Below are 24,244 nucleotides of genomic sequence, written 5' to 3'. Positions count from 1 at the left end.
CTCGGAGGGAGACGAACAGAAGAGCCTAATAAAAGGGTCCAAAGCGCATCCTTACACAACCCCCAAATAGGGGGTGGGTGTGTCCACAAAGGCCTTCCAGGCCAGCGTGGGGGTAGGGCTGGGATGACCTACTATTTACTCTGTGTATGTGTGTGTGTGTGTGTGTCCCTCTCTCTTTAGCTTCCCTCTTCCCCTCCCCAGGCTGCAGATAAAGAATTCAATTTTCTTTTAAACGGTGGGGAAATTGGAAGAGATTTTGTTCTGTTTAAGCACAGCTGGAGTCTCAGGTCTCAAGGGTTTGAGAACAATGAGATCAATTAAGATGCCAATGGTGGGGGTGTCAGGAGCGGGTGGGGAGGGAGAATACCAGGTGGGGGGACTGGGGAATGTGCTGGAAAGGCTGAGCAGACCCTTCCAGTCTCTGGAAGTCCAGTTTCCGGTGATTCTCTGGCCGAGGCACAAGGGCTGTCTTCCCTCTTGGTCCTGCTCAAGCCTGTGGACGGGGCCTACCCCTTGCGCCCTGTCATCATCTCCCAGGCTTACTAATAATTCATGTTGGCAATTTTTGTCATCAGCTTTATACAATGTTAGAGTCAAGTCAAACTGATGCTATCAGAAGCAGGGAGATTCAACTGTTCTAGAGAACCATGGAGAACCTTGAGGGCCTGGTACACAGCAGGCATTGGTATACTTTGGAGCACTCAGCAGGCCTGGTCTATGAACTTGCCATACATTATTTCACAGCATTGCTGAGATAGGAATTATTCTTCCCATTTTACAGAGGAGGAAATGGAAGGCCAGAGCCCTTCAGCCACCAGCTCAAGGCCAACCGGCTGGTAGGAAGCCGAGGCAGGATTCCAACCCCACCTAGGCCTACTTGTGGCCCTTCCCACTTGACATTCGGGATGGCACAGGGCCCACCTGGTCAGTCTGGTGGCAATGGAGGCGGATGCACCCTGCTGGCCTCAGAAGGAAAATAGTGAAGCAGCTCCAGCAAGGGTGGGGAGAGGAGGGTGGGGCAGCGGGAGGGATCTGGAATCTTCTACTGTCCCCAGCTGCATGGTGGGAGCCTCATCCCTCCCTGGCTTCTTGCAGTAGCTCAGGGCTGGTCTCCAGCTTCCACCCTGGTCCACTCCATCCCCTACCCCCGGCCTTTTCTCCACCAAGGAGCAGCGAGGAGATCCATCCTCACGTCTCCCCTAGGTAACCCACAATGGGCTCCCCGGCCTCATGGCCTCCCAGCCTCTGTGCCCCTCCTGCTCTCTGCGCATCCACCGCAGCCAGGTTCTTGCTCTGAGCCTTTCACCTGCCTCCCTCATCTGGGCTACTTGTTCTGGATTTTCAGCTTGGATCCCCACTGGCTTCCTTCCAGGTTATTTCATGTCACTTTCCAGGAGAGGCCTGCCCTCCTGCACCACTTGATATAACAATGCAGTCGCAACCCCAGCCCTGGAACCCTTCCCCCTGCCCAGCTATATTTCCCTACAGCACTCATCCCCATCTCACCGGCCCTGACTTTCCTTGTTCATCATCCGCCTCCTGCCCCTGGAATGGACAGGAACACTGTCTGGCTCACCACTGTCCTCTCAGGCCCTCAATAGTCACTGGATTTGCATTTGGAGGGCACCCTTTGTCCCAGAGAGTGCAGAGCTCTGCTCTGGGAGGGGAAGAAGGAGAGCAGACAATCCAGGGAGACACAGGGGCTCCCAGAGGACCAGGAAGGCCTAGGTTACCGCGTCCTGCCCAGCAGTAGCCAAGGAAGCAGGGTCACGTCCCACTCACCTGTCTACGGGGCCAGACTGAAAGGCTGGGCAGATTTCAGCCTTGATCTTGGACGCACATGCCCTGATTAGGACTAGGAGGCCCACGGGATCCTGGAAGCTGGTGGCCATTACACCTTTCTACCTTTGGCCTTGGTCCCTGGGCTGGGGTCTGCATCCCCAGGGATGCCTGTCCTATGAAGGGCATTCAGAAGGCCTCCAGCCCATCTTCTTGGACTGAGCAGGAGACTGAGGCAGAGAGAGGGGATGAGAATGGGATAGGGTCACATAACGAGTCAGTGGCCTGGAAGCCAGGCCTTGGGGTTCTTTGGCTGTCAGTCTTCTCCATGTGCTCGCCACCTGAGAGGATGTTGGGGGAGCCTGGCACAGAGATGGAGTTATGAGGCTTCAGGCTTGGACAAACATCTTGGTGGCCAATGGGCTGGGTGGCCTTGTGTATGTAACTTACCCTCTCTGTGCCTCATGTGTCCCCATGAGGCCTCTGCTGACCTTCTCCTGTCTACATCCCTTCCACCAGCAGCTGCCCTAGATGCCCCAGATACCAAAGTAGGAGTCCAGCCTACTTTGTGTTGCACTCACCAGGGGTAGGGACCCTGAGACACAGAGAACCTGCCTGGAGAAGGTTTTCCAGGGCGTGGGGAAGAAAGGACCTGCCAGCAAGCCCTCATACAGGGTGGGAACAGCTGAGGGACAGCAAGTCACACAGCACGCTGAGGCCCCAGAGAGGAGGCAGAGGAACTCCACAGAGGGGACACATGCCAGTTATCAGGAAGAGAGGGCTTTTTAAGGGGGTGCTGCCAAGGGGGCTGGCCCTTAGGGTCAGCAGATTTTGATGGTCTCGAATAGAAAGGAAGGAGAGGCAGGCGAGTAGTAAGCAAAGACGCTGTGGCAAGAAAACGCCGAGCATCGCAGGGGCGATGGGATCTGGGCAGGCAGGAGAGAAGGATGTGAGGGGTAATGGCAAGGGCTGGAGAGTGGCTCAGGGTCAGGCTGTGGAGGCCTTGAATGCCAAGGCAGGTCTACAGGGTTTGAACTCCACTGGCCAGGGAGTGCCTGGGGCAGCAGAGATCACTGTCTGTCCCCTTTCCGGTCACTGAGAGCTTGTCCCAGGCTGGGAATGGGATTTGCAGGGTTCCCTTCTGCTCTCCTGCTTCCTTTTGTGCCTCCAAGAAGAGGCGAGGGAAACTGTGGATTCATGGCACTGTGCTCATACATGACGGCTCGGAAGTGGTGTGGAACTGGAGTAATGACCTCTGAGTGATTCTAAGCCATTTATATTTGTATAAATTCTGGGACATTGTTCCCATTAACAGCTGGGGGGATTTATGTCCTCTCCCCTTGAATCTGAACTTGCCTTGGTGACTTAAAACCAATAGAATTCAGCAGAAATGATGCAATGTGACTTGGAGGCTGGGTTGAAAAAGCCACACAGCTTCTGTCTGACTCTCTTGGGACCCTCCTTCCCCAGAGGCCCTTCCAGGGGTGCGCCTGCTCAGAGCTCCCATGCTGGGAGATGCCCAGACACACGGGGAGGCCACGTGTAGGTGCCCAGGCAACAGTCCAGCTGCACTCACCCTTCAGCCAAATGAGCCAAGGCCCCCGGTATGGCAGGTCGAGAATACCATCGGAATGGATCCTTCGGGCCCTCTGTTTCCAGACTCCAGCCGGTCGAGTCAGCCCAGTACACAAGGAACAGAGAAGGCCTCCCTACCGCACCCTTTCTGTATTGCTGACCCACAAAATCCATAGGCCTTTTTTTTTTTTTTAATTAAAAACAGCTGTTGCTTTACACCACTAAGTTTGGGTGGTTTCTTACGCAGCAACAGGAACTGAGACAAGCTCTGTAGGAACAGAAGGCCCCAGCACTTTAGCCTTTGCTGACTGTTGACTGAATGTAGGAATGGATGAAAACCATGGAGAGCCACTGACTTTGTTTGGGCAGAGAATGATAAACTCCTGTGTCAGGGCAAGCCATGTAAGCTGCAGGGTCCACAGCGACATGAGCACGCAGGACCCTCTGCGCAGAAATTATCAGAATTTCAAGATGGTGACAGCAGAGCATTAAACCAAGTTTGGGGCTCTTGTGAGTCCATGTCCCCAGACCACTACACAGGTCACATACACACCTGGTAGCATCTACTGTCTGCCTCCCACCGAAGAGTACTGGCTCTCACCCGAAAGCTTGTTTAAACTTTCTCCGTGTTCCACTCCTTGAGGCTAGAGTCTTTGTGTTAGCTTCTCAGGGCTGGGCACAGACAAGAACTCAACCAGTGCACCACCTGAGAGGACCCAGAGTCCAGAGAAGGGGCAGGAGGGGAAGGAGAGATGGGGACAAACAAAGTCCAGTGGCTTGTCCAGGGCCCACTGTGGCAGAGCTGGGCTTGTCCACATGCTGAAAGGGTGGTGGGCAGCCAAGCCAGACCCTGAAGGCCACTGATGAAAATACCCACTCCCGCCATCTATAAGTCTTGCCTAGTTACACCACATCGCTGCACTGGGTCTCCCGACAACCCGGCGCTGCAGGCTGGGCAGGCACTCCTTTCACAGCCAAAGGCAGAAAATCTGGGAACCTAGAGACCTAAGCTTAAATACCAATGCTCTCTGAAGCTCCCCTGACTCCCAGATAAGACAGAACAAACCTTCAAGCTGGATACGAGTAACAATAATAGTTCTAGCAATCACACCTGCCATTTACCCAGTGCCTTCTAATATACGAAGTGCTTTAAATGCTCCATCTCTCTTCATTGTGGGATAAGTAGTATTGTTATTCTCTCCACAGCACGCTCTAGAGACTGAGGGTCAGTCAGTACACAGCTAAGCACCTGCCCAGGGCTACAGGGACAGCAGGCAGCAGAGCCAGAATTTGAAGCTGGGTCTCTGGTTCCGAAGCTTGCTCCTAGCAAGGTTCCCTCCTGCAGTAGTAGATAACAGCTGAGAGGCTTCCACAGACGTTGCAGAGCAATGTGTCCTTCTGCTGGGGGCCGAGGGACCAGGGAGGAACTGGGGTTTGTCCCAGGGAGCACCACGACTAAGACAGAGGCAGTGAACTGGCCTTCCCGGATCATCTGACTGGGCCATTAGGTTTCTAGCACCTTGAGTAGGGCCCATGTTAGAGTGGGCTGGTGGGCAGCACATCCATGTGTCTGGGCGTGAAACTCACCAGCAAGGATGGCTCCCCTTTCTCCTTGGACAGAGCAAACTGGAACGAAAGCCTCACCAAGACAGAAGACCCTGAACCAGCCCCTGGCCCAGTCATCTCACTGGGGCCTAGAGACTCAGTGACTGGCCAGCATCACATGGCTGCCTGAGGCAGGGCCACAGCTCCAAGGGTGGTGTCCCCGCCCAGGGCCAGTGCTTCCTAGAGGCTCAGCCAGGAGGCCAGGCATGGCTTTCTGACATTTCCTGCATGCATTCCCAGCCAGCCTCTGTGCTGTATCTTCATGAATCATTTTACTCGATTCTCACAACCCTCCAAGGTAGGTACCTGGCAGGTTATCTCCCCCACTCACAGAGGAGGAAACTGAGACCCAGTGGCTTGTCCAGGGCCCACCGTGGAGAGCTGGGCTTGTCCACAGGCTGAAAGGGTGGTGGGCAGCCAAGTCAGACTGTGAAGGCCAGTGATGAAAATACCCACTCCTGCCATCTGTAAATCTTACACCACGTCACTGCCCTGGGTCTCCCTATAACCCGGCGCTGCAGACTGGACGGGCACTCCTTTCAGAGGCAGAAAGACAAGTCCCAGAGCAGTGACCAGCTCATAGTAAAATGAGATTGCAGGGACTCCCTGGATGGCTTATGGCCTTGCCCAAGATGCTGCTGTGCTAGAAAGAGGGGGCGGGGAGGCAAGAGAGGAGCAGGCCTTTTGGCCGCCTCTAGCCCTGCTTGTCTGTCTGGAACTGAGAGGTAGAGCTCTACTCCTGGGCTCAGCCAACGACAGGCTGGTCCTGGGGCCCCACACCTGCCCAGGCAGGACTCTTCAGGGCCTCTCCTTCCAACTGCAGAAGAAGCCTGTTTGTCTGAAGTCCATCTTCTGCCCGTTTCTGCCATGCCCTACCCCCTGCAGCAGGGAGACAAGGCCCCAGAGCTCAGTAAGCCCTGCATCAGGGGGGCTGCCACCCTTCCTCAGCACACTTTGCGTCTCTCACTGCCCAGAGGACACGGAGCTAATAAATCCAGGGACATGAGCCCCATGCTGCAGGAGGCCAGGCTGGCTCCTTGCACATCCTAGATACAGCCTCTGCCAGTGGTTTCCCAAACACCTGCCACCATCCCAGGAATGCAACAGGCAACGGGGTGTGGCTAGTTTGATACAGGCCTTCCCCACTATTAGAACAGCACCTCAGTGGGCAGGTTTGCAGGGAGTATTGATTCAGGAAGAAGAGAAACAGCTAAGCCTCTTGCGTTTCAAAGGAGCAGGACCCCACTTCCTGCACATCACACACCTCCCTCACTGCACTCCGGCCCCACAGGGCCTCTGCACATGCTGTTCTCTCCTCCAGTGGGTTTTTTTTTTTGAGACAGGGTCTCACGCTGTTGCCCAGGCTGGAGTGCAGTGGTGTGATCACTGCTCACTGAAGTCTCAACCTCCTGGGCTCAGGTGATCCTCCCACCTCAGCCTCCCACTGTTCCCGGCCTCTTTTCTCCAATGTTATTCCCTGTCTGCATTCACCAGTTAATGCTTACTCAAATGCCACGTCCTCAGGGAAGCCTTCCTGGACCCTAGGCAAGGTCGGGTACCCCATGATAGGTTCTTGTAGCTCCCTGATCTCTCCATCACAGCAAGTAACACTTAATGTAAAGATTCATGTCTTTCTTAGTCCAGCTTTCCTAAAAGACTGTAAACTTTCATCACCATGTGTCCTCAGGGCCGTGTGCCTAACACCTAGCAGATATTCAACAAACATTTGTTGAATGAGTGAATGAATATGTGATTAGATTACTCTTGTACCTCTCATACTGTCCAGTAGCACCCACAAACCCTGCCGGGCCCCACACACTGGCCAGGCTGCAGGCTGGCAGGGTCCCAGGATAAGGCACTCCCTGGCCTTCTCCTCTGACTTCTGTTGCCAGGTCAGGAGGCAGGATTGGAAGGTGAGAATCACAGAGCAGCCTGGGATATGAGAGGGAACAAACCACGCAACCTAGAGGAAGGGGAGTCACCAGCATCATCCATGAATCGGCACACACACATACATGTACACACACAGGTGCACACAACACGTGTGCATGCACATGCCCAAATGCAGTTGTAACATGTGCACATGCACACAAGCACACACATGTGTATATTACACACACATACCCCTGAGTATACATAGTTGCAAACATATTACATGCACAGACACACAAAAGCATGCCTGGCTACACATACATCCCCATATACACCCCACAAGCATACCTCGCATGCCTGCACACATATACACATATACACCCCTGCACATCCTTCCTCTGTGTGATCACTGTTCAGAGCACATTCATCCTGGACCCTCCCTCCTTCCAGGAGGCCTTTCCTAATGGACACAGCTCTGGGCTGCCTTGGTATTCCTGCTTCCCTGAGCCAAGTGCTTGAAGTGGTTTCTCCGCCAATGAAAACACTCACACAGCTCTGTCCCCGGAGCAGCTTAGGGCCCACAGAGGTGAAAATCCACCTGGTGGTGCCACAGGCCCTAAGAGTCTTGAGTGTCACCTAAGAACACGATGCCTGGAGCGACCTTGGGACCTGTCCCCGTGGGTACTGCAGAGAGCACTTTCCAGCTGCTCTCTTTACCCTCAGAGTTCTGAATGTTGCTGAAAGGACTAGGCTCAGTGGTCTGACATAGAACCTTCTGGATGGGTGGCCTCGTGGTTAAGAGCCTGTGGCTTGGGATATGGAACGGTATGAATCTAGTTTAGTCATGTACTAGCCCCGGGACCCTGAGCAAGTGACTTAACTCCCTAAGCTTCATCTGTCTCCTCATCTGTAAAGTGAGAATAACAGCACCTACTTAACAGGTTAGAGATACAGTTGACCCTTGAACAGCACAGGTTTGAACTGTGTGGGTTTATTTATATGCAAATTTTTTTCAACCAAGTTCGGATGGAAAGTACAGTATTCCAGGTAGTCAAAATCCCTGTATATACAAGGTGGCCTTTTTGTATGTGTGGGTTCTGCCAGCACAGACTGTGTGGGTAGGGGTGTCCCCACTCTTTCCCTGCCACCAGTGGAAGCTCATTTTGCTGTAACTGGGGACTGTAAGACCTAGGGAGCAGGGAGGTGAGAAGGTCTGGCCCTTCCACCCCCGCCAGGACACCTGGGTTGGTGGTGACAGCTCTCCTTATTTCAGCTTCCCCAAGCCACTGTCAAATGACCACCTTCCCCCAGGACAGGGGACCAGCCACTGAAGCAGGGCCACGCCAGGATGGCGGCTGGGGAGGCTCTGCTCCTGCCTTCTGTGCAAATTAAAACATTTTCCTTTTCTTCATAATTTTTTTCCTGACACAACTGCCCATGAAACATTTTAATAACATCCCAGAAAAGGTCAGGGAGAAGGAATTTCACAGTCCCTGAGCAGGCAGCTATAACTTCAACCCCTCTTATGGCAGAGGAGGTGGAGACAGTGGGCTGACCCTGGGTCTGAGCAGAGAGCTGCCAGGTGAGGGAGGGCAGGCTGATATGGGGGTGTGGCCAGGAAATACCCTGGGGAGACTGGGAGAGGATGATGGGTAGGTGGGTCACCCAGGATGTTTTTATATCCCCTTTACAGGAACAGAATTCCAGTTTAGTCACTTACTAGCTCTGGGGCCCATTTTGCAGATGAGAAAATGAAGGCGCTAAGAGTGGCATGCATAGGCCAGCACGCGGGTCCCCACTGTCTCCCTGCAGGCCTGAGCTCCTTTAGGCTCACAGTCCTACTGTGAATACTGTTACCTGATGAAATGGGCCCTCACCCTTCATGATTTCATAAACCCTGGGGCTGGGGGCTTGAGAAGGGTTTGGGTAAGGCTTGGGTGAAGGCAGCCAGGAGCCCGGGGAGGCTGGCCGGATTTGCCGGCTCCAAGTGACCCACAGAGGAGGCTGAGCTCAGGCCCAGGAGCTGCCCCAGCTCTGGATGAAAACCTGGTATGAGGGGTTTGGCTCGCATTCGCCAAAGCCTACTCCCCAGCACTAGCCCCAGAACGGGCTGGGCCCGACACAGCTGTCCTTGGCACCACCGGCCAACTACAACACTCATATCACCATGTTTCCTCAGGTATTCAACAAACACTTGTTGAGTGAACGAACGAAGGCATGATTAGATTACTCTTGTACCTCTCTTACTGTCAGTAGCACCCACAAACCCTGCCAGGCCCCAGACACTGGCCAGGCTGCAGGGCTGCCCCATGCCTATTAGGGTCCCAGGATAAGACACTCCCTGGCCTTCTCATCTGACTTCTATTGTCAGGTCAGGAGGCAGGATTGGAAGGTGAGTATCAGAGCAGCCTGGGATACGAGGGAACAAACCGTACAACCTAGAGCCACCAGCATCACCCATGAATTGGCAAAGGTTTCTCCCATCATTTTCCAAGGATCGTGGGAACTCGGGACTACAAAGTGGGGAAACTCTCTCCCAAGCAAGAGCGTGGGGAAGGAATCCCCTGACACCCACTGCGCCTGGATCTGACACTAGAATTCTTTGCCACATGGTCCCAGACCTGCAGGGGACAGAGCCTCCCCTCCCTCACCGAGAACTCAAAAGCACAGGCTGTTGCCTTCCCTTTACCCAGTCATTCGAAGGTGGATGGTGGGTAAAGACACACGCTTTGGGTCCAGAAGGCCAGAGCCTCTGGTACTTGGTCTCTGAGAGGCTGGAAGAGGGTCCAGGAGGCCTCAAGCACCTGGTGATTTATCGCAGGGAGCACCTTGGTGAAAGCTGGAGGAGTCACAGGCTAGAGACATGGGGGGTGGAAAAAACAGCTGCTGCAGAATTATTGTTTACGTCTGACAGCCTGACTAGCTCGACATCTGTTTGAAATATTAATAACTGTCAGATGGGAAGGGCCTGGGGCTCAGTGCAGTTTCATACCATCTGTCTGTAGAGTAAACACACTTTCGATCGGGGTCTCAGTATCACAGGCAATGTCTCTGCTTGGAGTGGGGAAGGAGCAAGAAACGGAGGCAAGCACTCTGTGGTCCCAGGTGTGCAGGGAGGGGAACACAATGAGTTAAACTCCATGCCATTTATTGAGCACCGACTATGGGCAAGGCTCTGAGCTTGTGTAGCACACATCTACCACTTGGATCTGCTTAGCATTCAATCCCTTGTATTAGAATAGAAGCCCCTTCCCCATTCTCAGCCAATTATCATTTAGGCGGGGCTGATCCCAACCCCTGGCTCCACTAGGGGGAGTATGATCCCTCCCTGGCATCCGAGAATCACGATTGGTTGATTGGTTCCAGGATGGCCCAACCAACTGGGCTGATGAGAATCTGCTGGAATCACAGCAAAAGAATTTTTCCGACTAGGGTTGATAAATTGGTAAGAAGTCAGCCTAGAGGTGCTGCTGCCTCTCTTTGTCAATACAAAAAAGCAGAGTCCAGTGTTGAAGACAGCCCTGCTCCACTGAGCGCCTGGATGTAGCCATGTCTGAAATCACTTGCATTTTTTTTTGTTTTGTTTTTTGTTTTTGTTTTTTTTTTGAGTCTCGCTCTGTCACCCAGACTGAAGTGCAGTGATGCAGTCTTGGCTCACTGCAACCTCTGTCTCCTGGGTTCAAGCGATTCTCCGGCCTCAGCCTCTCTAGTAGCTAGGACTATAGGCACATGCCACCACGCCTGGCTTAGAGACAGGGTTTTGCTATGTTGGCCATGCTGGTCTGTAACTTCTGACCTCAAGTGAACTGCCCACCTTGGTTTCCCAAAGTGCTGGGATTACAGGTGTGAGCCACTGCGCCCCACCTAAATCACTTGCACTTTTGAGTTACACGAGCCGATCCTCTTTTGCTTGACCTACAGGTGTTTGTCCCTTGCAACCAAGAGTACTGACAGATACAGATGCCACTGGGAGGGCCCCTTGTCAAAGGGCAAGTCCAGCCATGGGCAGTAGGAAATGCCCAGGCACCTTCAGAAGCCTGTCCCTTTCTGGTGCCTGTGCTCAGATGCAGAGGGTGGCCCTCCTCAGGATGACTGGCACCTCCCCACCCATTCAAGGGGATTTCCAGGGCTCCCGGCCTACCCTCACTGAGTCTCTCAGGGGAAAGGCAGGAAATCACTGTCCTCAGCCCAGTCTTGTCACCCCCTCCCGAGATTGGCTCCTTTTCCATATTGCAGCCTAGGCCCAGGAGCCCCCTCATAAAGATTCCAGAAGCTTTATTTCATACACCAACAAACATAGCCTGGGTATTAAGGAGGCACCTCCTTCCTTGATTGTCCAGGTCCCTTGGACAAAATCTCTCTGGGTGCCTCACCACAGTCGGCCCCAGAGCTCAGTGGCCCTGCAGGAGAGTGGGGACTCACCAGGACTGTCAGCACAGAGGTCCCCACAGTGACGTTCTCATACAGGCTGACGTTGTACAGTGGCTGGCTGAAGATGGGCCGGTTGTCATTTTCATTGATGAGCGCGATCTTCACCTTGGCATAGCCCACATGGTCAGGCACACTCTCATTGGCAAAGAGCTGGGTGTGCAGAACAGGGGCCCAGGTAAGCTCCCACATGTCCCCTCCCAGAGTCCTTGTCCCTGTGAATCCTCTCTGTGCCTTTGCCAGCCCCAGTCCAGAACACCTGTTAAGAGTCTCTGCCCATCCAGCTGTGTGCTACTGTGGGCCCATCTATTACTGCTCTAGGGATAGCCACTGATTCGGCTAGTACAGGAGGAGCGAGCAGGGGCTCATCTGGCAGGAGATGGGCTGCAGAAGCTCCTGATAGGAGCCCGGTAAAATTTCACTCCATTCCTGGACATATCCTGTTGCTCCTTGGAAAGGGGAGATTCAGCCCAGCCTGTGTGATCTGTGATCTGTGAGTCAGATCCACAAGATGGGCAGCTGTGGAAGGTGGATCTAAGGGAATCTTCTACCTTCCCCTTGCATCCGCTAAAATCCGGCCCCACCCCACTCCAAAACGCCAGTGAGCAGGGGCCTTACATCAAAGTCGTAGCGGTCCACAGTCTCGTAGTCCAGTGGGATGGCCACCCGAATACGAATGTCTGCCTTCCCCTGGACGGAGGTCGGGGAGATGATGAAGTGGTGGGAGTTGTTCCCCACCAGGTACACCTCAAACATGCTGTTCAGGCCCTGGGTCAAGAGTGCAGAAGAAGCCAGTTAGGAAGGGCACAGTGGCCAAAGCCCAGATCCAAATGGAGGAGAGAGCCGCCCGAGAGTGAGCCCTGAGCTGCTCTGGATGGGGCAGTGGATGAGGTGCTGGGACGGAGCAGGGCTTTCCACGCGCGCGTGGCTCCCAGACTCCATGACCTGCCCATATCTAGGCCCTCTGGAAACCTCTGTGTCTGATGCGCAGTGTCCCCTCCAGGTGGCTTGGTTCACTTTCCATCTCCTGCCCCCTTTCTTTGCCCCAGTGACCCCAGCTGCGGAAGGACCGGCCAGCTGCAAGACCCAGCAGGGAGATGAAGGAAGGAAGAGGAGAGAGGGTGTGAGGGGAGTGGAGGGAAGAGAAGCAGTTAAGTGGTCACCACAGGCTTGGGCAGAAGAGGATGCTGAGGGACACAGACACTGTCCTTCCCCTCCTCTGGAACGCATCCATCAGGGAGAACACTGGTTTGCTGCCACATGAAATGGGAATAACCCAGAGACTGAGTGGCAACGTGAACGGCCAGGGACCCCACGCTGTGGCCAGCACAGGGTGGCCACCCTCATCACAGGTTCTGCTGCGTCCCAGCAGCCCAAGCCCACTGTTTCAGGGAGGTGGCTGCCTCACTCCAGTTCAGATGTTTCTGATCATTCTAACCAGGGCTGTGGCTCACAGAGCCCCTCAGATGCTACCTGACTCTCCTTACACAAAGCATGTGACATGACTGAAGTCTCCAGATCAGGGGGAGGAGACATGGCTGAAGGTGGGAGATTCAGCTTACTGACTCCCTGAGGTCTGGCCTGCTCAGAAAGTGATTCCATTTCCTCTTCCTGACTGCACTGGGGGCAGAGGGATTCCTTGCACCCCCCAAACTCCCCTCCAGCTGGACAGGTGGCCTGTGATGTGTAACAGCCTCCTCCTGACCCCCTTGCAGGTGCCCAGTGGTCACTGACCTTGGCTTTCAGTGCAGAAGCAGAAGCTCTGGCTTATGGTGCATAGCCTCCCCCTAGCCTAGTGGCCAGCTCAGCCCCTCTGCACATGGGCCTTTTCTCTTGAACCAGTGGCTGGCAAGGGAAGCCTTCTCTCACTTCTTGGTTGCTTAGGGGATGTTGTAGGACTCCTCTCGGGAACCTGTTCCTGGTGAGAGGGGGGCTGGCAGTCACCCTGGCCTCAAAGACTTTCCACGGTCCAAGGGGATAGTCCCTGCAAGGCTGGTTTCCACCCCACTCAGAGTGGAGAGTTCCACCCAGAAATAATACCCTCAGTGAAGCCTGAGAGTTCACAAGATCCACAGGCCCCTGGGGCTACCCCCCAAATGCTCAAATGCACCTGTGGAATGAATGCATGCTCATGTTTACCCATCAGTCTCTTGGGTTTTTCCCATTTTAGCAAACTGGTAAATACACTTGCTGCATTTAGACTTTTCTTATGTGCCCTGTCACTGGCATAGAGGTTTGGATGGAGAGGTAGAAGCTGAGCTCCCTGAGCCCTCTCTTGCCAATTCTGGGGCCCAGGCAAGCTGCAGGGCTCCAGAGCCCCACCCCAAAGCGGCTCCCCAGGGGATGTGGGGGCAACGCTCCTCTGGGCCTACTGGGCTGTGGAGGTTGCAGCGCTCCCTCATATGAAATGCAACCCGTCAGACAGAAGGGATCAATTAAGTACCCAAAGGGGCACTAACAGCTGAAGCCAGCAGGGTGTGACAGCTTTGAACAGGTGACGCCAACTCCTCTTCTTCCCCGGAAATTTTGGTCCCTCAACCCCAGGAGCTGGGGGCCTGAGAGGGTGGGAGAGGGTTGAGCTGTGTCCTTCTCAAAGCCCCCTCCCCACCCTGCCCACCATGAGCCCTCCCCAAGCCCAGCCCCCTCCCTTCCGATGCTCACTTACCAAATTCTGTCAGTGGGAGTCGGTCAGTCAAAGGATATGGAGACAGACAGAAGGAGCCGGAGAGGTATGGAGAGGAGGGAGGAACCAGAAAAGAAAAGAAGGTAAGACTCTGGGTCAGGGGAGGGGAGGGACCCCAGGACTACACCCTAGAGGAGAAGCTGTCCCAGCCTCTGATGGGCCACAGCTTCTGGGGTTTGGAGGAGGTGTATTCTGTGAGTGTGCACACGTGTGTGCTGGGGAGTGGAGAAGAGGGACAAGCATGGGGCCCAGAAGGAAGAGGCTCAAGGGCATGAAGGGTGAGGAGGTGAGAGGAGGGGGCAAGGGCTCCTGTCTCCCTGATCTCTGTCCACTCTCATCCAGAAGGCTACAGTGTAGGCTGGGAAGGGAGGGGCTATCCCTGCACCCTACATTCCCGGAGCCTTGATAAAATCCCTGCAGGAAACAGCCCCAAACACCACCATGTTTTTATTTTCCTAACATAAAAATGTCAGAGACATGATAAGCAGGGACGTGGCAAATTTTGTAGTAGTTCAAAAGTGTAAAGGCCAGACATGCCTCTCCCTCTCCCCCTGAGCCCAGGTACCGATAAACCTGCCAGGGCAGCCACCACACCCCATTCCCAGGTCTCTTTCCCCAAAAAATCCATGCCTATATGACCATTATGGGTATATGCCACCCTACTGTAACACTAACAGCATACTATGCATGTTGCTCTGAATCTGATATTTTCACTCAGAACTGCATCTTGGTGATTCGTCCGTAACTGTACATATAGATGATGCTGCTAACGAGGACACTAACAGCATAGCACCTACTCTTGCTCAGGCACTATTCTAAACACTCTGTAAGTACCAAGTATTTGCCTCATTTTCCTTAATGGCTGCAGAAAGCTTCCATCACTAGGTTACAGTTCCCTCCATGATTACTCTGGAATGTTGAGAGCCTCTTGAGGCTGTAGACCATGCCTCAGGCAGTGAAAATTCCCCTGCAGACCATGATACACAGTGGGTGCCCAGGAAGTGGCTGGGCTTCTGCAGCCTTTCCTCGCATGTTACTGCTGCTCTTCCTACGGACCCCTCCAGTGGAATTGAGTTCAGAGAGGTTGACTGAGCAGCCTGAGGTTGCACAGGGAGCTGGTGGCAGAGGAGGGCATAAGAGGCCAGACCCAGGCCAGGTGCAGTGGCTCACGTCTATAATCCCAGCACTTTGGGAGGCTGAGGTGGGTGGATAACTTGGGGTCAGGAGTTCAAGACCAGCCTAGCCAACAGGGTGAAACGCTGTCTCTACAAAAATACAAAAAAATTAGCCAGGCATGGTGGCATATGCCTGTAATCCCAGCTACTTGGGAGGCTGAGACAGGAGAATTGCTTGAACCCAGGAGGTAGAGGTTGCAGTGAGCTGAGACGGTGCCATTGCACTCCAGCTTGGGCTACAGAGCAAGACTTCATCTCAAAAGAAAAAAAAATACAAAGAGGCGGGGCCCAGCTCCTAGGCTAGTGCACCTTCCCACAACCCCATGCTGCTGCCCAGGCCAAGGAAGTAGAGCTCAGGTCTAATGCAGGCATTCCCCAATGGCAGTGCAAATCCATGGTGTGAAATGCACTGGCCACACAGTCAGCCATGTTAGTTACCAGAGCAAACTGAGATTTACCATCTGAGCACTCCAGGGCCCAGTCTAAGAGGAGGCCAAGAAGGGGAGGGTGCCCCAAGAAGGAGAGTTCTGAGCTGGTGTTAGAAACGAAGGAAGGTTATCTAGTTTTTTAGATGGAGTCTTACTCTGTAGCCCAGGCTGGAGTACAGAGGTGCAATCTCGGCTCACCACAACCTCTACCTCCCAAGTTCAAGTGATTCTCCCACCTCAGCCTCCCGAGTAGCTGGGACTATAGGCGCACGCCACCACGTCTGGCAAATTTTTGTATTTTTTTGGTGGAGACAGGGTTTTGCCTGTTGGCCAGGCTGGTCTCGAACTCTTGGCCTCAAGTGATCTGCCCACTTTTGCCTCCCAAAATGCTGGGATTACAGGTGCGAGCCACTGTGCCTGCTCAGAAGGTATTATTTTCAGACTCTTGGACTGGCAGAAAAGGGATTCCAGGTGGAGAAAGCAGCTTTAAACACCGAATTCTTGATCCTCAGAGCTTTAGCGTGTCTCAGAATCACCTGGAGGGTTTGTTAAAACTGTAGATTGCTCCTCCATTCTCCTCCCTCCCCCAGGAATTCCTGATTCTATAGGCCAGGGCTGGAGCCTGTGACTTTGCATTTCTAACCAAGTTCCAGGCGATGCTGATGCTGATGCTGATGCTGATGCTGATGCTGATGCTGATCAAAGCCATCCTTTGAAGAGCACTTTCTTAAGTAAAGGCACGGAGTATGGAGAAGAATAATCAATGACTTACTATTTGCAAAGGGTCCATGTAGAGAAGCTTGGAGTCCCAGGCAGATGCCATCCTGAGGGTGGCATTATTTCCATGAGCAAGTGGGAGCATTCTTAGCTCTGCAGCAGGGGGAAGGGGGATAACCTTGCAGCCACATGCAATTCACACTGGTGCTCCCCTCCTCACCCTAGATGCACATCAGAATCACCCATGGAGTTCTAAAAAGAAATGCAGATGCCCAGAGCCAGCGTGTCATAATCTCTGGGAGCTAGAAAAAGCTGCGATTTTCTGATGCTCCCCAGGGAACCACCTTGCACAGCCAGGGTTGGGAAGACATCACTGGGGCAGGGAGAGTAGCTTGGAGGCACCCACAGGAGTCCAGAAAGAGCTGAGCAGCGGGAGAGGCACAGAGGGGTAGTTCTTTACAGGCCCCATACCAAAATTACCTGGGGAGCCTTAAAATACCCCCTGCCAATGCTGCACCCTAGATCGTGGAGACCAGACTGGGAGAGAGGGTGGAAATGCAGGCATCTGCATTCTGTAAAGCTCTCCAGTTATTCATTCCAACGTGTATCCAAGGATGAGAACTACAAGGGTAGAATAGTGGTTCTCCAAGTGTAGTCCTGGGACCACTGCATCAGCATCACAGGGATCTTGTTAGAAATGCAAATTTGGGGGCCATGCCCAGATCTTCTGAGTCAGAAACTGGGGATCTGCCCTGTACTGTTTTAACAAGCCCTCCAGGTATTCTGATGCTCACTAATAGCTGAGAACCACGTGGTAGAGTGATGCTGGGAAGGAGCAAGACAGAACTGAAGAGAATTGGCCTGAAAGGTACAGTGGATGAGCAGAGAAGGCTTAGGAAGAGCCGTGTGTCGGCTGGGGCGGCACTGTCAGTGCGCAGGCTGTGGTCAGCAGTGAGTGACTGAAAAGATGGTGTGAGGTCAGTGATGCCTGAGCTCAAAGATGTCTGGAAGATGGTGTGAGTTCAGTGTAGCTTCTGGTTAACTACCTGGTGAGGCAGGAGTACTCAGTGGGGGACAAGCCCTCAGGACGGCTTCCTGACCCCTTTAGGAGCACTTCTGGGGACTCCATGAATGAGACTTGCTCCCTTCTCCTTGATCTGCCGCCAGGGGCTGGAAGCTCACTCAGGCCAGACACTGCAGTGGCCAGGACACATGTCCTGAGGCCCTCGGGATCACCTACTGACCGAGTCCTCTAAAATGCTCAGCCTGTTCCTTCTAGAACTTTACCAGCTGGCCAATTTCCGCCTGGTCTGGATTTGTGACTGTCAGCCCTCAGGGTGGGTGCGTGTTTGAGAGAGATATTCCAGTTTGCTAAGTTGGTACAAAACCCCTACTGATTGCAGCCCTATGCTGCTGAAACTTTTTTTTTTTTTCTATGATGGAGTCTTGCTCTATTGCCCAGACTGGAGTGCAATGGCACTATCTTGGCTTACTATAACCTCTGCCCCCCGGGTTCAAGCAATTCTCCCGCCTTGGCCTCTTGAGTAGCTGGGACTACAGGCACGCGCCACCATGCCTGGCTAATTTTTGTATTTTTAGTAGAGATAGAGTTTCTCCATGTTGGCTCCATCAACAGCTTCCATTTGCGAAGCCTGGCTACCATACAGGCGTCACATACCTTAACCAGAATCCACAAGACAGCCCAAAGAAGAGTCAATCCATTCCTTTTCTTGGAGAAGGAAACGGACCAGAAAGGGTAAGTGTTCAAGCCACACAGCAGCTACGGAAGGACTGGAACTCAGGTCTGTCCTGCCGCCACCCCGGGGCAGTCAGAGTTCGTAACAACCTAGCTCTCCTGGCCCTCCCACTACAGAACACAGCAGCTGGCATAGTGAACCCCTCCCTGTGCCACGTGTGGCAGAAGGAGGCCCACAAGAGCCTCAGCTCAGGTCAGGGCATGAAGCCAGGGCTGGTGGAGGGCACACCCACCTCCCTGCTAGGCCTCCTCCATGCCCTTGTCCCGTGGGGGTGGGGGGACTGCCTTCGTGGGGTGAAGGTGCAGAGGAGGCTGGAGGGGCTCTTGAAGCTGCAGAGGCGTGATTTTGTTGGGAAGGGAGATAAAGAGAAACATCAAAAGGAGCCCCAGTGTGTGGAGAGGAGCCTGTGGATTAAATTCTCCTCCAGCTGGGAGAGGCGATGAGAAGGCTGATAGCGCCCACCGCGGTCCCGGAGCGGAGCCGGGGCCGAGCCACCACAGGCTGGGGAGCTGGCGGCTTTCTGGGGAGACCGAGGCGACGGCTTGGCTTTATTTATTTCTTGGGGAAGGACACATGAAATCCCTCCTGGCTCCCCGTCAGTCCCTCCCCACCCCATGTGGCTCCTGCACTTTGCTCCTGAGGGCTGTAGCCTTCCCACCCCCACCAGGGCAGTGCCTTATCAGCCGGCTGCCAGGAGGGCTGCCCCACAACTTCCCTAAACCTGGTGCCTGCCTGCCTCCCGCTCCTGGAGGTGGGGTTGGCTTTGAGAAGGGTCAGAGGAGCCACTGCTCCCTCCTGTTCTCTCTAAGGCTCCCAGGGCCAGCTGACCTGAGTCTATTGAGAACCCAGCATATAAGCTCAACAAACAGCTGGACAGTCACGCTGGGTTAGCACACGGAGCGGGTCTGCTGGAACAGACTCAGGTCGGCTGGCCCCGGGAGCCTTAGAGAGACCAGGAGGAAGCAGTGGCTCCTCGGACCCTTCTCACAGCCAACCCCCACCTCCAGGAGCGGGAGGGAGGCAGGCAGGCGCCAGGTTTAGGGAAGTTGTGGGGCAGCCCTCCTGGCAGCCGGCTGATAAGGCACTGCCCTCAGGAGCAAAGTGCAGAAGCCACATGGGGAGGGACTGACGGGGAGCCAGGAGGGATTTCATGTGTCCTTCCCCTCCCAAGAAATAAATAAAGCCAAGCTGTGTGTTCTTTTTTGTGTGCCTCCAATGCTAGGGGACCATCACCCCACCTGTAAATTACAATGTGCCCTGGAGTAGAGCTTAATACCTTTTCACAGGAGAGGAAGGACCCGGGTCATGTGAATGCAGGGTGGACTCAGGGGGCACAGCAAGGACCAAGGCCATCTTTATGTTCAGGGTGTGGGGGTAGGGAGCTATCAGGGCAAGATAAAAGGCCAGGGCTGGCTGGGCGCAGTGGCTCATGCCTGTAATCCCAGCACTTTGGGAGGCTGAGGAGGGCAGATCATGAGGTCAGGAGTTCAAGACCGCCCTGGCCAATATGGTGAAACCCTGTCTCTACTAAAAATACAAAAAAAAAAAAAAAAAAAAAAGGCCAGGGCTCTTGTGAGGCACCCGGGGAGTTCTGGGTGGTGGGCTGGTGTGATACCCTCAGCCCAAGCTGGAATGAGGCTGAGAACCTGGACTGCGGAGTGGGGCCCCCAGAGTCAGTGCCGCCCTCACTGAAACCAACCCTGTCCAGAACTCGGGTCTGCCAGGGAAAAGCGCCATGACCTGAGCTTCCAGGGTGTAGAACTTTGGAAGCACAAGCTCTGGGGTTGAGCTTAGGCTCAGGTCCTGCCTTTTACAGCTGTGTGATTTTTTGCATACATGATTTTACTCCCTCTAGCCTTAATTTCCTCATCTGCAAAATGGGAAGAATGCAGCGTACTTGATAGTTTTACCGTGGCTGAACTGCCAAATCTTGGTCAAGTGTCTGGGATGGAATAAGTGTAAAATAGAGGGGAGCTATTATTATCATTATTGTTCTAGGAGCAGTGGGGGTAGAAGGAATCCCTGGGAAAGAGCTGGTTTCTAGACCATGGATGAGATGAGCAGGCAAAGAAGGGCAAAGGCTTGGCTGTGTGCAGGGGTGACAGGACCCACAAGTCCCACCCTGGGCGTGAGGCTGCTGGTCTCCCTCCTTCCTTGACTGTACCTTCTGTTGGTCTGATCCATACCATTCAGCGGCAGGAAATAAAAGTCCATCGAATATGTATTCTTTATCCTCCTTTGTCCATCCTTTCACTTAATTCACCCCAACCAGATATGCCAAAGAGGACCTCAGCAGGAGGCAGCCTCTTCTCCCTTTGCCTCAAAGCCAGCTGCTGCTTCCTCCAGCCTCTACACTAAGGGGGATGCCAAGTCTCTCTGCCCACTGAGACGCCAGGATCTAGAGGGCAGCGAAAGGAGCCTGGCAGAGGACACTGTCTCTATTTCTGACTCCACCTCAATCCCTGGCAACCAGCAAGCCCATATGGTGGGTCACACGGCGGGTGGCTCCACCCTGCTGCCCCTTTCTCCTCTGCCCTCCAGGCCTCCGTTTGTTCACCCTGGGAGTGGAGCGCCTCTTGAGCCTGCAGCAGGGTGAAGGACGCTGCCCTCATTTCAGGCTTGCATTGTCCCACTTATGTCCCCTCCCCAAGCTTCTCTGTGGCTGAGGTCAGGAGTCCATTTTCTCTGGAACTGCCCTGTATTGCTGTGCAACTGGGGAAAGCCCTGTTTTCCTTCTGGGTCTTGGTTTCCTCATTTACCACATGGGAAGCCTGGATGCTGTGGTGCTCTTTCTTCTCTTTGAGAGAGTCTTACTCTGTCGCTCAGGCTGGAGTGCAGTCTGGGGGCTGCAAACACTGCTCACTGCAGCCTCAACCTCCTGGACTCAAGTGATGCTCCCAAGTAGCTGGGACCATGGGCGTATACCACTATGCCCAGTGGATGTTTTTTATTTTTTGTAGAGACAGGATCTCCCTACATTGCCCAGGATGGTCTTGAACTCCTGGGCTCAAGCCATCCTCCCGCCTCGGTCTCTCAAAGTGCTGGGATTACAGCTTTGAGCTACCGCACCCCCCACTGCGTTCTTCCAGCTGTTTTCCATGCCTGCAGCCCAAGCTCTCTCTCCTGTTCCCCCATTTCTCTCTCCTCCCCTCTCTCGTGGCCTCCTCTATGACTCGTTTGCTTGTTTCTCTCTTTATCCGCCCTCATTTCCTCTCCTTTGCTGGAGACAGAATGCTTGTGTCCCCCTCCCCAAAATTCATGTTGAAATACTAACCCCCAAGGAGGGCAGGGCCTTTGGGAGGTGATTAGGTCATGAGGGCAGAGTCCTCATAAATGGGATTAGCGCCTTTTTTTTTTTTTTTTTTTTTTTTTTTTTAATGGACAGGGTAGTCAAATTTATTTCAAAACAAAAGCTTTGTTGGGCTGCATCAAATGCAGGAGAAAAGGAATACTAAGGGGCGTGGTTAAATTACCAGTGTGCATAACAGTGAGGTATGCCTCAAAGAAGCTTTTAAAACTTTATAAACTGAACTAGAACATACCCATGCAGTAATATTTTTTCAGTGCTACTAATGGGAAAAAAAAATTAAAGCCTGCACTGGAAATTTACAATATGGCAGAATTTGTTACTTCTACCTTTTGACTCTAATGTACAGATTTTATGACAGGGTCTGTGTTAAAAATCTAAACATTCCCGCAAGATTTTAAACATCACTGGAAAGCTGAATTTAGAGGAAACAAAATCAGATAAAAGTACAATGCCCGTGACAGCCAACATTATGTAACTGGGCTGTATGAAGTTGTTTAGAAGGCTAGGGTTAAAAAGATAGAAAAAAAAATTTTTAAAAATCACCCCCAAAGTTGATGCGCTGATTTGAACATAAGTACACCAGATACTACAGCAAGGGCATATACACTGCAAAAAGATAATCTAGATAATCCCAGAGCACCCTCGCCCCTTCAGCCATGTGGGGACACAGTGGGAAGACGGCCATCTGTGAACCAGAAAGCAGGCCCTCTCCAGACATCACATCTACTGGCCCCTTGATCTTGCTCTTCCCAGCCTCCAGACTGAGAGAAATAAGTTTCTGTTGTTTATAAGTCACAGAAACTTACAAGCTGCACCATAACGAGCTGCCTTATAGTGCAGCTTGTTACAGCAGCCTGTGCAGACTGAGCACCCTCTTCTCTCTCTCCTCTTCCCTTCTGTCTTCTATCCCTCTTCTCCTTTCCTTTCCTCCCCTTCTTGCTCTCTCAGCTTCCTCTTTCCAATTTCTCCCTCTCCAACTCCCTCCTTCCCCCTCTCGTCCTGCCTCTCTCCCCTTCTCCTCCCTCTCTGCCAGCCTCCCCGCCCTCCTCCGCAGGTTATCTGCTGAATTCCACACACGCCTGCACAGACGGGATCAATCCGAGGCTGCCTTGCCTTCAGCTTATCTCTGCTCCAAATGATTGATTTTCCCTCTTTAAGGGTAATTTGCTGGTGAATTCCATGTATTGCAAAAACCCCTGTGAAATCTAATTCAATCCGATTGGCAGCTGGCACTTTGGGGGAAGAATACCAGGGCGCCGTCATTTTCACCGTGGATGTGTGTATTATCTGTCTACAGAAGAAGGCACAAGGCGGGCAGGTCCTCCTCACCTGCACGTGCAGACTCTCCCCACCCCACTCCCTGAAGCCAGCCTCCATTCTCCTGGGAAAAGAATTACAATGTGTCTTGGGTACTTGCATTAAGGCAAATGAGGGGCAAGTGCTTTTGAATTCTATTTCCCTAATTTGCAGCCCATGGCCCCAGTGCACTATGGGAATCTTATATTTCCAAAGCCCAGCTATACTTTGCCACCTGTCTGTACCCACTCCTGTTCCTGGGCACAGACTTCCAACTCCTGGGACCCCGCCAAGCCCATGTCACATGGTTCACAGCTCAGCCTGGCTGTCTCTTTCTCTTCTGCATTCCAGGCCCTGGGCCTCTAGGGACTAGCGCAGTCAGCCCAGAGGGTACCTCCCGAATGAAGTGGCCTTAGAGGAGCTAGCCAGGAGGGCTGGCCTCCCCTCAAGAGTGCCCGCGGGTATGGCCAAAGGGCAAGCTTTATGTGGAGATTGGGGGACACAGGGTCCTTTCCAGTTCCACAGATGGAGCAGCTGCTGCTGATACAGCCACCTGGACAGGTAATTCACATGCAAAGGACAGGGGGAACCACAGAGGATTTATGTGGCCTGAGTTCTTAACTCAAGGACACCGTGCTGTACCCCCCAGTCTCCCGTGATCCCAGGGGAGCCAGGCCATGTCCTCTTCTCCCTCGCTCCAGCCTGGGCTCTGTTTGCAAGGCACCTGCCCCACGTGGAAGACTCGGCAATCCTTCGTGGCCCTGTCTTGCAACCCTGGTCAAGCCTCCTAGCACCAGTGGCCATATTTCCAGCTTCAAGCTCTGCCACTCTGATCAGAATCTGCTAATTTGAACCTCACCTCTATCTACCTGACCTCACCCCTTCCTCATTCCAGTGGCAAACTCTGCACCCAAGGTTTGGCTGGGGTTGGGGCAGGGGGCTAAAGTGAGGTGTCAGTGTTCTCAGAGATGCAGTGAGAAGAGTCCGAAAGAGTCCAGGGGAAAAGGATTTGTGCACCCAGGTCTGTCCCAAGCCCAGAAATGTCCTGCCCTTCCTTCTGTGGCCCCTTCTGGGGAGAATCACAGGGCCTGAGAGGCAGGGCCACAGAGAGAGGGTACTTGCTGGCCTCACCAGCCACCTAGGTATCCAGCCCTCTGCTTTCTGGCCAGGCTCTCTTGAGGCCTCCAGGCAGGGAGTAGGGAGGGCCAGGGTGCAGAGCTGGGAGCTGGCTCTCCCACTCAGCAGCTGCCTGGCTCTGTCTATTTCCCATGCTAAAATGATTTCCCTCTTCCCACAGAGAGAGAAATGTGTGGCCAGGCAAAGAAATCTAAATGCCTTATGGAAATCAGGAGGGGACACCGCCACAGCTGCCAATCACACCACTCGGTATTCCACTGCCTCTCCACCAAGAGTGAGTCCACCTTTCCTGCGCATTCGGATGGCAGAGAGGGAGCTGAGAAGAGTGGAGGGGACAGGAGAGGAGGAGAGAGGCCTGGCACTGGCCTGCTTTGCGACCTCATGCAAACTGTTTGCCCTCTCTGGGCTGCCTTTCGAAATCAGGAATCCCACTGTCATAGGAGGCCATGAACTTGGTGACCTGGAACCCTGGGAGCCAAGAA

At 53.5% G+C, this 24,244-nt stretch overlaps 1 protein-coding gene across 6 annotated transcripts in view; it reads right to left on the bottom strand.

Annotated features, from left to right (window-relative positions):
* CDH23 (cadherin related 23) overlaps positions 1-24,244 on the bottom strand; it is a 423,515-nt gene that overhangs the window by 162,226 nt on the left and 237,045 nt on the right. For 5 of the 6 annotated variants that reach the window (XM_074382361.1, XM_074382354.1, XM_074382359.1 and 2 more), the window contains exons 12-13: positions 11,878-12,027; positions 11,254-11,412 (exon numbers count right to left, since the gene is read on the bottom strand). In XM_074382361.1, the coding sequence (XP_074238462.1) occupies positions 11,254-11,412; positions 11,878-12,027 (309 nt within the window). Of the gene's footprint in view, positions 1-3,355; positions 3,524-11,253; positions 11,413-11,877; positions 12,028-24,244 lie in introns of those variants that run through there. The other variant, XM_074382355.1, reaches the window with a different exon arrangement.

Source organism: Saimiri boliviensis, chromosome 12 (genome assembly GCF_048565385.1).
Source record: "Saimiri boliviensis isolate mSaiBol1 chromosome 12, mSaiBol1.pri, whole genome shotgun sequence".
NCBI lineage: Eukaryota > Metazoa > Chordata > Mammalia > Primates > Cebidae > Saimiri > Saimiri boliviensis.
This window is presented reverse-complemented; position numbering and strand designations above follow the sequence as displayed.